Source organism: Saccostrea echinata, unplaced genomic scaffold (assembly GCF_033153115.1).
Source record: "Saccostrea echinata isolate AGI-Se365-2 ecotype Australia unplaced genomic scaffold, CSIRO_AGI_Sech_v1 ptg000030l, whole genome shotgun sequence".
In the NCBI taxonomy this organism is placed as follows: Eukaryota; Metazoa; Mollusca; class Bivalvia; order Ostreida; family Ostreidae; genus Saccostrea; species Saccostrea echinata.
The window spans coordinates 6,067,501-6,080,613 of NW_026889779.1; the positions used below are offsets into that span (position 1 = coordinate 6,067,501).

The following is a 13,113-nucleotide window of genomic DNA, read 5'->3' on the forward strand; positions in this document are numbered from 1 at the left end:
TTATTTCACTTATGAGACAGGTTTTTTTTTTATATTTTCACTCGTGCTTCACACTCGTGAAAATATAAAAAAAATACTGTCCCACTCTTGAAATTAATTCCATATTCATCTACAAAACATTGAATATCCTCTACGGTATTTATTTTTGCACTTGCAAGCATTTTTCATCTGTTGTTTGTTGTTTTCAATCAAGCTACATCGGAAGCAATGTTTGATTGACATCAAGTTTATTCGGCTTCTTACAAACACACAACTGACGTTTTATAATTCTGTGGCAAACTGTACACACATAATTTACAGCCATGTGACATTATCGTTGTGTTACCCATTGTCAAGTGCGTTGATAATGCTGAGGGTAACATTACAAATAAATGTTGAATGCGTCTAAACCAATAAGATTTTAGTATTTAACATGAAAGTATAATAAACAGTTTTATAGCATTATTAGGAAAATGTTCAATGCTACATTATATAAACATAATTAAGAACATAAAATTTAAAAAAAAAAAAAAAAAAAGATCTGTTATTTTTGTATTCAGGATGAATAACCTTTTGTTTTAAAATTTCAACAGTAGTATGATTGTTGTCACTAAATTCAATTGTCTTGCAGGAACTGTCAGAATTATTAGATGAACCAAAGCTACAGGGAGTCCCATTGTTAGTTTATGCCAATAAACAGGACTTGCTACAGGCTGCACAGGCTTCAGAAATAGCTCGGGGTTTATCACTAGACACAATAAGGGACAGGAAGTGGCATGTCCAAGCATGCTCAGCACAGACTGGAGAGGGAGTTCCGGTATGTAGCACATTCTACACCAAAATGATATAGTTGTAGTAAATGAAATAATAAATGGAATAGCAAGGATGTATTCCCAACCTGTCAAAGAGTGTTGTTTGATCAGTTATTGTTTTTATTATGTTAAGATAAAATCTAATTAGGGCCCTACATCTTTTGCGAGTGTCCTATAGTAATCACTGTGTCTGTCTGTCCATCAGTTTATCTGTCGATCTATGCTTTTATGTGATGCTATAACTTGAGTATCTTTTAATCTACAGAATTCATATTTACTACATAGGTAGACGTGGTTAGGTAAAGACATCTACTATTTTTTTGGTCACTTGGTGAGAGGTCAAAGCCAAAATAGTTTCCATTAAATTATCATTATACATTAATTTATGTAATACGATAACATAATATGTTATATTATATTTCTTAACATATATAGACGTTATACTTATTGAGTGAGATAATTAGAGAAAGACACATAAAATTTTGGATGTCATTTTGTCAAAGGTCAGGGTCAAAGTTCAAGATCATTAATTTTGCCACTGGGGTGAAATGACTTGGACATTTTATAGCCTACAGATGTTGTATATAAGTAGAGAATCATTATCAGAAAAAAAATCATAGATTTAGGCCAATTGCAGGGTTTGAATCTCACCATAAAATTAGCTAGAGATGCAGGGCTGACTGCTGATGAGATCTAAAGATCTACTAAACCAAGAAAAGTGTTGCCTTTTTTCAAAAATTATTTTTGTTATTTATGTAAAACCATATTAGTTATTACATGGTCTGTTTTGCAAGCAGCTGGCAAGTTGCAATGTATGATGCAGTCAGCGTAACTTCTATCCCAATTATATAGACTGATAAGTTCATGCCACTTGCTTGTTATGCTTTACTACTGGTACAATTAGTTGATTTGAGACAGATTTATCAATGTGAACTTTTAATTAGTGGAAGTTTTAACACATCCAGCCAGGTGTTGATACAAGCAAATTTAATCACCCACGGCGAATTTTAGGTGTCTATGTCAGTCTGGAACACTGGTCAATTGATCGAAGATCAACGTTGATGTTATTCTTATGACCATTGTGATGTAAGAACGGACATTTTGTAATCTACGGACTTCAAACTTAGAGTGTAGGAGAAATGTGTCCACATATATTTGGGTCACTTTGAATTTGTTAAAGTTCACAAGGTCAAAGACGAAATTATTGATAGGAACATTGTGAATTTGTGATGCAGTAACAAGAGTATTTTGTATCATATAGAGTATAGACTTAATATTACTATGTAGGTGGAGAATTTCTTTGAGAAGACACCTATAGACTTTAGAATCACATGGTCAAAGTCAGTTCTTTTGAGTTACATAGATAAATACATATATATTACTTTGAAGATGACTTCTACTGAATAAAAGACAGAGCCAGAGTCAAGACTATATATATGGCTTCTGTACTTCTTTATGTGATGCAGTACAAAAAAATTTAGGTTATCAAAACCTTTTTTACTACACATGTGAAGAATGGTAAGAGAACATATTGTAGGTTTTTTTTCAGTATATGATTTTAATAAGACCCAATAGATTCTGAGGCCACTTACGCAAAAGTTTGTGTCAAAAGGTCAAGATTATTGATGAATTATGCATGACTTTGTTAGTTTTCTAGTATTACTTAAATTTCTACTCATTTAGGATCTTTGGGTACAGTAATTTTTATGCCCCCGGATCGAAAGATCCCGGGGGTATATTGTTTTTGTCCTGTCTGTCTGTTTGTCTATTTATCTGTTTGTCTGTCTGTTTGTCCGTTTGTTTGTTTGTCTGTCTGTCTGTTGTCAACTTTAACCTTGCCCATAACTTTTGATTGGTTGGAGCTATGACTTTCATATTTCACATGTGTATTCCTTGTGACAAGACCTTTCTTTGGGTACCATCATATTTGACCTTTTGACCTTGACCTTGGAGTTTGACCCACTTTTGCAAAATTTTATGAGACTTTAACCTTGGCCATAACTTCTGAACAGTTGGTGCTTGGGGTTTCAAACTTCACATGTGTATTCCTTGTGACAAGGCCTTCCTTTAGATACCAACAACTTTGACCTTTTGACCTTGACCTTGGAGTTTGACCTACTTTTGAAAAAGTTTAACCTTGGCCATAACTTTTGAATGGTTGGAGCTAGGGCTTTCATACTTCACATATGTAATCCTTGCGACAAGACCTTCCTTTGGACACCAACCACCACTTTGACCTTTTGACCTTGACCTAGGAGTTTGACCTACTTTTGAAAAATTTTAACCTTGGCCATAACTTTTGAATGATTGATGCTAGGGCTTTCATACTTCACATATGTAATCCTTGTGACAAGACCTTTCTTTGGATACCAACCACTTTGACCCTTTGACCTTGACCTAGGAGTTTGACCTACTTTTGAAAAACTTTAACCTTGGCCATAACTTTTGAATGGTTGGTGCTAGGGCTTTCATACTTCACATATGTAATCCTTGTGACAAGACCTTCCTTTGGATACCAACCACTTTGACCCTTTGACTTTGACCTAGGAGTTTGACCTACTTTTGAAAAACTTTAACCTTGGCCATAACTTTTGAATGGTTGGTGCTAGGGCTTTCATACTTCACATATGTAATCTTCGTGACAAGATTTTCCTTTGGATACCAACCACTTTGACCTTGACCTTGACATTTGACTTTTATTTAAAAAACTTTAACCTTCGCCATAACTTTGGAACAGTTGTATCTAGGTCTTTCAAATTTCACAGGTGTATTCCTGGAGACAAGACCTTTCTTTGGGTATCAATATTTTTTATCTTTTGGCCTGGATTTTGACTTGCATTTGAAGAAACTTTAACCTTCGCCATAAGCTGCCATACGGGGGCATCAGTGTTTCACAAACACATCTTGTTTATTAATTTAATGCTTCTTTAAAAATAAAATTATTCACATTGCATGAAGAGAAATTTTTACCCTTTATACCTCATTAGCGAGGTGAATTCAAAATTGGGAGAATTTAACAGAGACAGAGTTATCTCTCTTTGAACACGACATCCATTTGACATGTTTTAAAAAAGAGAGATAACTCTATCTCTGCTAAGGCGATTGCAAATAGAACCATGTGCACAGCATTTATATTGACATTCTTGTACCTTTTTATAACCCATTTCTTAATGATATTTCAGGAAGGCATAGAGTGGATGAGTCAGGCTATAGGAAAGAAAAAATAAAGTAATTAGTGACCTAACTATTTAACAGTGGACACAAATGATGTTGACAGATGACGATCAGTTTCCAAAGCTTAGAGGATCTGACAAGGTGAATGGAACCTATAGGAAACTTGTGTCGTCAACCTCTCTTTATTCATATATTTCTTGTCTGTCTATTTATTCTGTATATATTTACAGTTCTTCACTACTGACGTCAAAGTTCTGTATGAGTTTTTTTCTCTCAAAGCATTTAAATATATGTCAGCATACTACCACTTGGTATTTTTTTTTATTCTTGCAAGTGTAATTATCAGTTATCTTCTGTGCATATTGATTATGTTTCTGATAACAAGTATATGCACTTTTTTTTTTTTACCAAATTAATCTGTGTGACTGTGAAAGAGTATTTGTCAGTAGAAATTGTAATATCTTTTCAATTCTGTCAGATATGATATTGTATTAACACTGAATGTGCAAAGACATCATAAAAATTCAAGGTTTTGAATTTTTATATACTTTGAAATCCAGAAAATTGATTTTTTCTTTTCCTTATGACAATATATATTCATGTCAATGTACTGTAATGTGTACTTGTAAAAATTCATGAATGTGCCACAGTTGGTCATGTGTGAGAGATGATATAGATCGAATATGACATAGTGACTTTTGGTCGAACAAGTGGTTTAGAAGAATGAAAGTGAGAAAGAAATACAAAACATGTTCACATATCATCTTCAGGCTTTAGTCTGTATGTATACATCCTTATATGCAGGTTGTAAATGTACCTAACAACTTTTTTCAGTGGTGCATTTTTTTGGTGTATCATATAGAACCCGTCCATTTTTTTTTTCTGAGATCTGTTCATGTGAAATGATTATTTGCATTTTTGACATATTCAAGAATTGGGGTTGTATTAAGTACACATATTGATGTAATTTTTCAACATTTGAATGCTTATTGTTTTCTTCATAATTTTACGACAAAAGATTTAAGAAGTATGGAAAGAAGTTATAGCACAATCTGCAAGATATATATGTCAATAAATGTTATAGGATACATGTACTAATGTGATTTGGTCTTTATTTATTACCAATAAAATTAGTGCTTTCTGTTTAATTTTGAACAGAATACAACTTGATCGGTCTTGATATGCGTGTAATTCAGTTAGATTTGTTGTCCGTAATATTACCCAATGAACATTTAAAGCTGCAATAAAAACATAAACCTATGTGCATGCATTCCATAAAGATGATTGCTCTTTAAAAATTACTTCAAATTGTACAAAATTTAAATGTAACATCAGGCGGATCGATACGTTTTTGACGCAAGTCATTGTGATGTAGGGAACCCAATTTATATAATATAAGTAATTTTTTTATCCAATCAAATACCGCGTCATAACCAGAATTAAATAATTAAAAATTTTTAAAAAATAGCAAAGTATCTATATCTGACCACCAACATGTGGCAAGTGACTTAATTTTGCCATTACACATGCGTCAAAATTTAATTCAAATTTACTTCGCTAAGCGTTCACACAGAGCTAATGCGAAGTAACTTAATGAGCATTTAATTATTTCAAATTAAACTAATTCGCATTAAATTCCCCATGTGAAGGTGGTTCAAATTTAATATACAGTAACTTACATTTAATTCGAAAATAATTTAATTCTGATTGTAACTTGCCATTTGATTGGATAAAAAATTTTACTTTATATCACATAAATTGGGTTGCCAATGTCACAGTAACTTGCGTCAAAAACGTATCGATCCGCCTGACGTTACATTTAAATTTTGTACAATTTGAAGTCATTTTTTAAGGGCAATCATCTTTTTTCTTACACTAAATGAATGAAAATTAAATTATAAGGAATGAAATTTTAAAATAGCTACCCAATTTATACGGTATAAACTCTCCGTGTGAACGGCATTAGAGAATCAGACTTATCCAGAGTTTAAGTATGCATTTATTTAATTAACTCAATTCATTGAATAAAGTCATACTTGACACTAAATTTGAAAGAATTAAAATTTAACTATGTATAACTGATAATATTTACATTTCCAGGTATTTTTCCTTAAGATTCTTTGCAAATTAGATGATTGTTCATTTTCTCATGAACTACCATGAGATGAGCATGAATATCTCCATTGTTACGTCATAATACTGTACTTGACGTCAAAACTATAGTGCAAACTGTTTTGCTTCAAAAATGACAGTTGAATGGCGTAACTTGTGGAAACTCATCAGAAAAATAATGTAAATATAAGAAATGAATTTAATTTTTGAAAATTCATGAGGTACATGAACTACAACGCTTCACGCCGGCATATGTAACATGAAGCGCTAACGCGCTTCATGAAATATGCCGGCGTGACGCGTCGTAGTTCATGTCCTCATGAATCTTCAAAAATTAAATTCATTTCTTAAATGTATTGCAACCATACTGGTTGACAGTAACTTACGTTTTATTCGAATTAAACACTCTGTGTGAACAGGGCACAAGATTCATCTCTTCTGACCCAGTGGTTCTGGAGATTTTTCCTATATATTTCAATGTAAAACAGTTTGATTTCCTATTGTGGCCCCACCCTACCACTGAAGGGGGGGGGGGGGGCATGATTTGAACAATTTAGAATCTACACTACCTCTGGAATATTCTACTTAAGTTTCAGTTTTTCTGACCCAGAGGTTCTTGACCTCACCCCATGTCTTTTCATGACATCTCCCCTTGGAAGGGGGGTTTGTCCTCTCACTTTCACAATTAAAATCCCTTTACCCAAGGATGCTTTGTACCAAATTTGGTTAAATTTGGCTCCATGATTCTAAAGAAGTTCAAATTATGAAAAGTTTACAGACAGACAGGTGATCAGAAAAGCTCACTTGAGCTTTCAGCTCAGGTGTCAGAGCTAAAAAAAAAAAATGGATGCAAGTATTTTAGGTCAAATATTACCAATAACTATCAAAATATTGGCAAAAGAAAATAGAAGTTACTTTGGTTTCGATTGAACCGACCATGAAAAGGTCTCCCTCACCAAGCTCTGGCAATACAAATTACTGGACATTTTAGAATCAATTACTTGGCAAGTTACCTCTCTTATCTGAGAGTTGGTACCCCAATACTAAGCCTATCATATTTTTAAAGGCTTATAGCTATACAACAAATCGGTCAACGACTGTATAATGCAAGTTCATTTCAAAGTCAGTTATACCACAAATCCTTCAATGACTTTATAATCAAAGCCAGTTCTGCCAAATTTGGCATTACTATCAAATTAAAACGGAGCATAAATCTAATCAATTCTAAAGTTCAACATTATAATGACCAGTTTAATCACTAGCTGTTTATCTGGCGCCTTCTTCCTGCCATTTTAAAGAACAAACACAACAAAGTTCTTGTATTTAAAATCTTTTTTTTAATAAACTTAAAATTTTGAAATTCTTTCAAGTCAGAATGATCCAGATTTTTTTTTCAACTCCTTTACACTTCAAAAAATTTTAGAGAAATGAACAAGCCAAACTTTTTAATAAGGAAAATTTAACAGAACAGTGTTTTGCCAATGTCAATAAAGTTCTCAGTATTCATCTCCACCCTCCTCCTCGGCCTCTCCCTCAACAGAGTCCACACCAACTTCTTCATAATCCTTTTCCAGAGCAGCAAGATCTTCACGGGCCTCAGAAAATTCACCCTCTTCCATACCCTCTCCTACATACCAGTGGACAAAAGCACGCTTGGCATACATCAGGTCAAATTTGTGATCAAGACGAGCCCAGGCCTCGGCAATGGCTGTGGTGTTGCTCAACATGCAGACAGCTCTCTGAACCTTGGCCAGATCTCCTCCAGGGACAACAGTGGGTGGCTGGTAGTTGATACCAACTTTAAAACCAGTGGGGCACCAGTCCACAAACTGGATGGTTCTCTTGGTTTTGATGGTGGCAATGGCAGCATTGACATCCTTTGGAACAACATCACCTCTGTACAACATGCAACAAGCCATGTATTTTCCATGTCTGGGATCACATTTTACCATCTGGTTTGCTGGCTCAAAGCAGGCATTGGTGATTTCTGCCACTGATAACTGCTCATGATAGGCCTTCTCAGCTGAAATAACTGGAGCATAGGTAACAAGTGGAAAGTGGATGCGAGGGTAAGGCACCAAGTTGGTCTGGAATTCTGTCAAGTCCACATTCAGTGCTCCATCAAATCGGAGCGAGGCTGTAATTGAGCTGACAATTTGACCAATCAAACGATTCAGGTTGGTGTAGGTTGGCCTCTCAATGTCCAGGTTTCTGCGACAGATATCGTAGATTGCCTCGTTGTCAACCATGAAGGCACAATCAGAATGTTCCAGAGTAGTATGGGTGGTGAGGATGGAATTGTAGGGCTCAACTACAGCTGTAGATACCTATCAAAACATGTTGCATTATTAAAATATGCATCCAAATAGTCAATTAGCTCGAGATGCAAAATGCTGTAACATTTTGGAAGCGAATTATTGCTTTAGAGATGTTTTTGTATCATTCATCATAAATGGTTTAAAACTGAAAGTAAATACCTGAGGAGCTGGGTATATGGCAAATTCCAGCTTGGATTTCTTTCCATAATCTACAGAGAGTCTCTCCATAAGCAGGGAAGCAAATCCAGAGCCAGTACCTCCTCCAAAGCTGTGGAAGATGAGGAAACCTTGCAAGCCAGTACACTGGTCTGCCTAGAAAACATTAAAATTTAAAAATTATGTCAGACAATGACACAATGCTGCAAGATATGTTTTAAAATGTTTCCAATGCAACAACATACCAATTTTCTGATACGATCCAATACCAAGTCCACAATTTCTTTGCCTATGGTGTAATGTCCTCTGGCATAATTGTTGGCAGCATCCTCCTTCCCAGTAATCAACTGCTCAGGGTGGAAAAGTTGGCGGTATGTACCAGTGCGGACCTCATCTGTCAAAATTTTCTACTTTCATTATCACAAGTATGCCTTTTCTTACTTGTCTAAAATATCACAAGGGATGTATATATTAACTGTGAATATATGTCCCAATTATCACAGTGAAGCCCTTTCCATTTTTTTTTTTTAATTTTCTTTCATTGGATTGGATTAACATTATATTCGGATTTCCTATTCTGGCTATTCATGTTATCAATAATGTAACCTTTTTATCTCTGCGAGATATCTGTGCATCTTTTTTGTGCTGACCTTGCATGCACATTATTCTCAGGCCTTTCAAAATCTGCCAGTACCTACCCAGTAATTTTACCCACCTGTTTCTAATCTTTTGAAAGCCCTATTAATCTTTTCTTTCATTCAAGTCCACAATTTTAGAACAAGTTCTTCATTTTAAGTGCAACTATTTAAAAATATATCAATTACTTGCATCGAACCCCCCCCCCCCAAAGGAAAAAGTTGATAAAGGGGGTGGGGGTGCTCCAACTGTTGGAAAGTGTCCACAGTTTTACCTTATTTTTGTTATACATATATCAACATCTCAAATTAATAGAGAATATAAAACTGACCAACAACAGTAGGCTCCAAATCCACAAAGACTGCTCTTGGTACATGTTTGCCAGCTCCAGTCTCACTGAAGAAAGTGTTAAAGGAGTCATCTCCACCCCCAATGGTTTTGTCGCTTGGCATCTGCCCATCTGGCTGAATGCCATGCTCCAAGCAGTACAATTCCCAACATGCATTTCCTATCTGGACACCAGCTTGTCCAACATGGATGGATATACATTCACGCTTTAAAAAAAATATAATACACGATTTGCTATAAAAGCATCCTATTAAAATGATATAAATTTTAACAGAATTTTGAAGAATCTCTATTGCTATGAAATTTTATCTCAAGAATTAGATGCTTTATTATTTACATTTTTTTCACAATAGATCTATAGTTTGAATGCCAAGGAAAAAAAATTCTGGATTATTTGCAAACTTTTATCACAGCTGTGACTCGGACGCTGTGCGCTGACACTATTAATCAGATAGAGTAAATGCGTAAATAAGTAACGTTCTTATCTCCAGTGATTAACCAACATACCACTTGTTGATATAAATAGCCCCATGTACCATTATTAGCTATAGATAATAAGATACAGTTACGTCCTAAAAAAAAAGTTTATCATAAAATTATACAGGAGTTTAAGATGAATCCCTTCCATTGAAAAACTGTGTGAAAAATAAAATAACATACCATTCTGACTGTATTTTCTAAATCCTCACAACGATGATTAGACTTTGTGCTGAGATGCGCAACGTGTCTCACACAAATTCAAAATGATAACGCCACTGGATACTCTCTCTTTATATACTCTGACATCATCATCCTCGTGCATCCTTGGATACATAGCAAAATGATCTATTATAAAAAAGAATACTGAAAAGAATCAAACTTGATACAATTATTACACTTTTGCTGGGATAAAAACTTCTACTTTTAAAAATCTGTGCTATTTAACTTTGATGTTACAAATTTTTATCGTCTGCTACGAAAAATAGATCGGGAGAAGTCGACAAATTTCGGAAATCTGACAATTTCTTTTTCATATATAAACGGAATTGACCGATGAGTACCGAGTGACATAATGCGGAAGTGGAGTTGCAGCGCCACCAAAACATTGGATAGTAATGAGAAAAGATGCACCGTTGATTCTTTTACTCCGTTTCGGGTAACCACATTCAATTTTCTATGCTTTACTTGGAAAGACAGTTGAAATTAGACTTAACTGTGTGTGCATTTTTTCCTTGTCGACAGATCAATCCGGTTTTCTACGGGCTTAAATTACATTTTTTTTTGCTCATATCTTTGAAAGGATGGTCGATGAGTATGTCAATCCGGGCTTGAGCAGATAGTGACAATATCTAAAAGGATGTTCAGTTAGCACAGCATATATACAGTATTGACAGCTTGGGGGATGTAGGGGAGGGAAACGTGATGTAGTTTTTGTTATGCAGCTTGTTTTATTGACATTTCCTTGCAGCACCATTAAAATGTAGTAGTATCAATTTTGCAGGAAAATATGCATAAACTGCGAATTAAAAGGTATCTTAACTTATAAATATATCAGACTGACCAAAACAGATTTGATCAGTTTATCCAGTTTTGTTAATTATACAATCACGCTTCTCAATTACTGAAAATGCCATTCATTCATGCATATTTTGTAAAATTCAATGTATATTTCTGCAAATACGCACTTTACCTGGTGCTATAGTTAAGTTTTCTGTCAATTTTGACAAAATCAGACACATGACAAGACAGTTTGTGGTATACTTTACTTTACCGGTCCCCAGATCCACAAGATTTGTGCGCTCATTGCACTATGACGTAAGATTTTCGTCACTCAACTGATAAGGGTCAGTCTTGCACATTTTTCGACTGGTTAGGGTTAGTCTTGCACCCACCTGAAAGATTAGGGTTAGTCCTTGCACAAGTCTTAGACTGATTATGGTTAGTCTAGCATCCAACCGAGAGATTAGGGTTAGTCCTCGCACATGGGTTAGTCTAGCATCTGCTCAGGAGATTTGCGTTAGTCCTCGCATACCATCCCAGAGATTAGGGTTAGTGTCTTGTTCATTTAGATTAATTAAGAAATTCAGTTGCTTCTGTATTTTTTTGCAAGATCTTAATTCAGCTTCAACAAAATCTCGTTGGTTTGTTTACATGAAAAAATGTCTAAGTACGAAAGAAATGGCACTAGGCATGCACCGCACACGCTTCATTGACATTTATTTTCTGTCTCCTTTTTCACTGAATAAACAATATTTATTGCTTTTTTCCAGAGAACGAGGTTAAAAACTTCGTTTAAAAACGAAGTTTTAAACTAAACTTTTAGCCGTAGAATTCAATTTTGAGCTCAAAAAGGCTTAAAACCTCAATTACTTTTAATTTTTTTCGATCGCTCATGCAATGTCATATGTATTGAAGTCACCTATGGTGACACTATATTTTAGCGCGTTTTTCTGGGGACCGGTAAAGTAAAGTCGTTCCCAGTTTGTGAAGAAATGATATTATATAAAAGAATCATAGGCCAGTTTTGTACTACTTGGAAAGACTACAATTAATTTATTTCATTGTAGAGTTAACAAGTTTTCTTTATCAGTATTTGTATTAATTTTATTAATATGCCTTTTTGGCCGGTTTTATGATAAAAGAGAAAGTACATACCCCTTATTCACCCCACTCTTATAATGTTTTGACTAATGTTCTGATAGGTGGTTCGTTGTATGTCAAGTTAGGGGATGATAGTCCTTATACTCTGTCACTAGAAAATCAGTACAGTCAATACAAGTTATTGTTCTTTTGTAATACTTATTCCTGGTCACCAGAAAATCAATATACTGTCAGTGTGACATTTTTTTTGTGAACAGAAAAAAGGTGAAATAATTTGTGTTATTAGATGCAGACAGAGACAAGTCTCTGATGTGGATTTGTAGGATAAAAAAGAAATAACTGATTAACCAGTAAATTAAAGGAAACAAACAATAGTGATGCAAAGACTGCATGTTAACTTAAGCATGGCTGTAAAGAGGCAGGATGAAGAATTGTTTGATCCAGAAACAAGTAGTGTTGTCAAATCAGTTGAAAATCAGAATCGATTAATCTGCAGCATCGGTTGACTCTAATCAACTGATAATTGGCCAATAATCAAATTGGTAACCATTTGGTATAAAATAGAAATTAAATTTTATTTACAATATAGAAGCTTAATTTTATAAGTACAGATTAAAATTCTAAATATAGTATGCAGTTTGATTATCAATTTTAGCATTTTTTTACATCATTAAAATTTATTTGACCTGGGTAAAAAAAAAAATCAAGTGTTGACAGTTTTAATCAACAAGGTCACCTTAAATATGAAATTAATTTTTTAAATCCATGTGATTCTGTATGAAGTGAAAGATGATTTTTTTTCTCCCTACAATACTGATAACCAATATATTTTATTTATACATTACAAGCAGTTTAGTTTCTTCAGTTTAGAAATAAAAATATCATTATAATCTTATATTTTTAGAAATTCAAGTGTAGTTGTACTTATCTGTAAGGAAACCAGCTTTTCATACTTAACCAGATTTTTTTATTGTATGTTAAAATGGTAAATGACAACA

At 34.2% G+C, this 13,113-nt stretch overlaps 3 protein-coding genes across 6 annotated transcripts in view; 2 read left to right on the forward strand and 1 right to left on the reverse strand.

The window, feature by feature from the left end:
• Positions 1-5,059, forward strand: part of LOC133197160 (ADP-ribosylation factor-like protein 3) — a 13,929-nt gene extending 8,870 nt beyond the window's left edge. Inside the window, exons 5-6 of the mRNA XM_061333036.1 lie at positions 611-796; positions 3,974-5,059. Of these exons, the coding sequence (XP_061189020.1) occupies positions 611-796; positions 3,974-4,018 (231 nt within the window). The 3' untranslated portion in view covers positions 4,019-5,059. The remainder of the gene's footprint in view (positions 1-610; positions 797-3,973) is intronic.
• Positions 5,060-7,391: 2,332 nt separating this feature from the next.
• On the reverse strand, positions 7,392-10,347 carry LOC133197162 (tubulin alpha chain, testis-specific). Its single transcript, XM_061333041.1, has 5 exons — positions 10,196-10,347; positions 9,519-9,741; positions 8,797-8,945; positions 8,555-8,707; positions 7,392-8,404 (listed from the first exon to the last, which is right to left on the reverse strand). The coding sequence occupies exons 1-5, from the start codon at positions 10,196-10,198 to the stop codon at positions 7,574-7,576; spliced, it is 1,359 nt and encodes a 452-aa protein (XP_061189025.1). The 5' UTR covers positions 10,199-10,347; the 3' UTR covers positions 7,392-7,573.
• A 223-nt stretch (positions 10,348-10,570) lies between these two features.
• The window catches only part of LOC133197161 (rab GTPase-activating protein 1-like), a 58,229-nt gene continuing 55,686 nt past the window's right edge, over positions 10,571-13,113 (forward strand). For all 4 annotated transcript variants that reach the window (XM_061333037.1, XM_061333039.1, XM_061333038.1 and 1 more), the window contains exon 1: positions 10,571-10,670. The gene's annotated coding sequence lies outside the window, so the exon portion shown is untranslated. The remainder of the gene's footprint in view (positions 10,671-13,113) is intronic.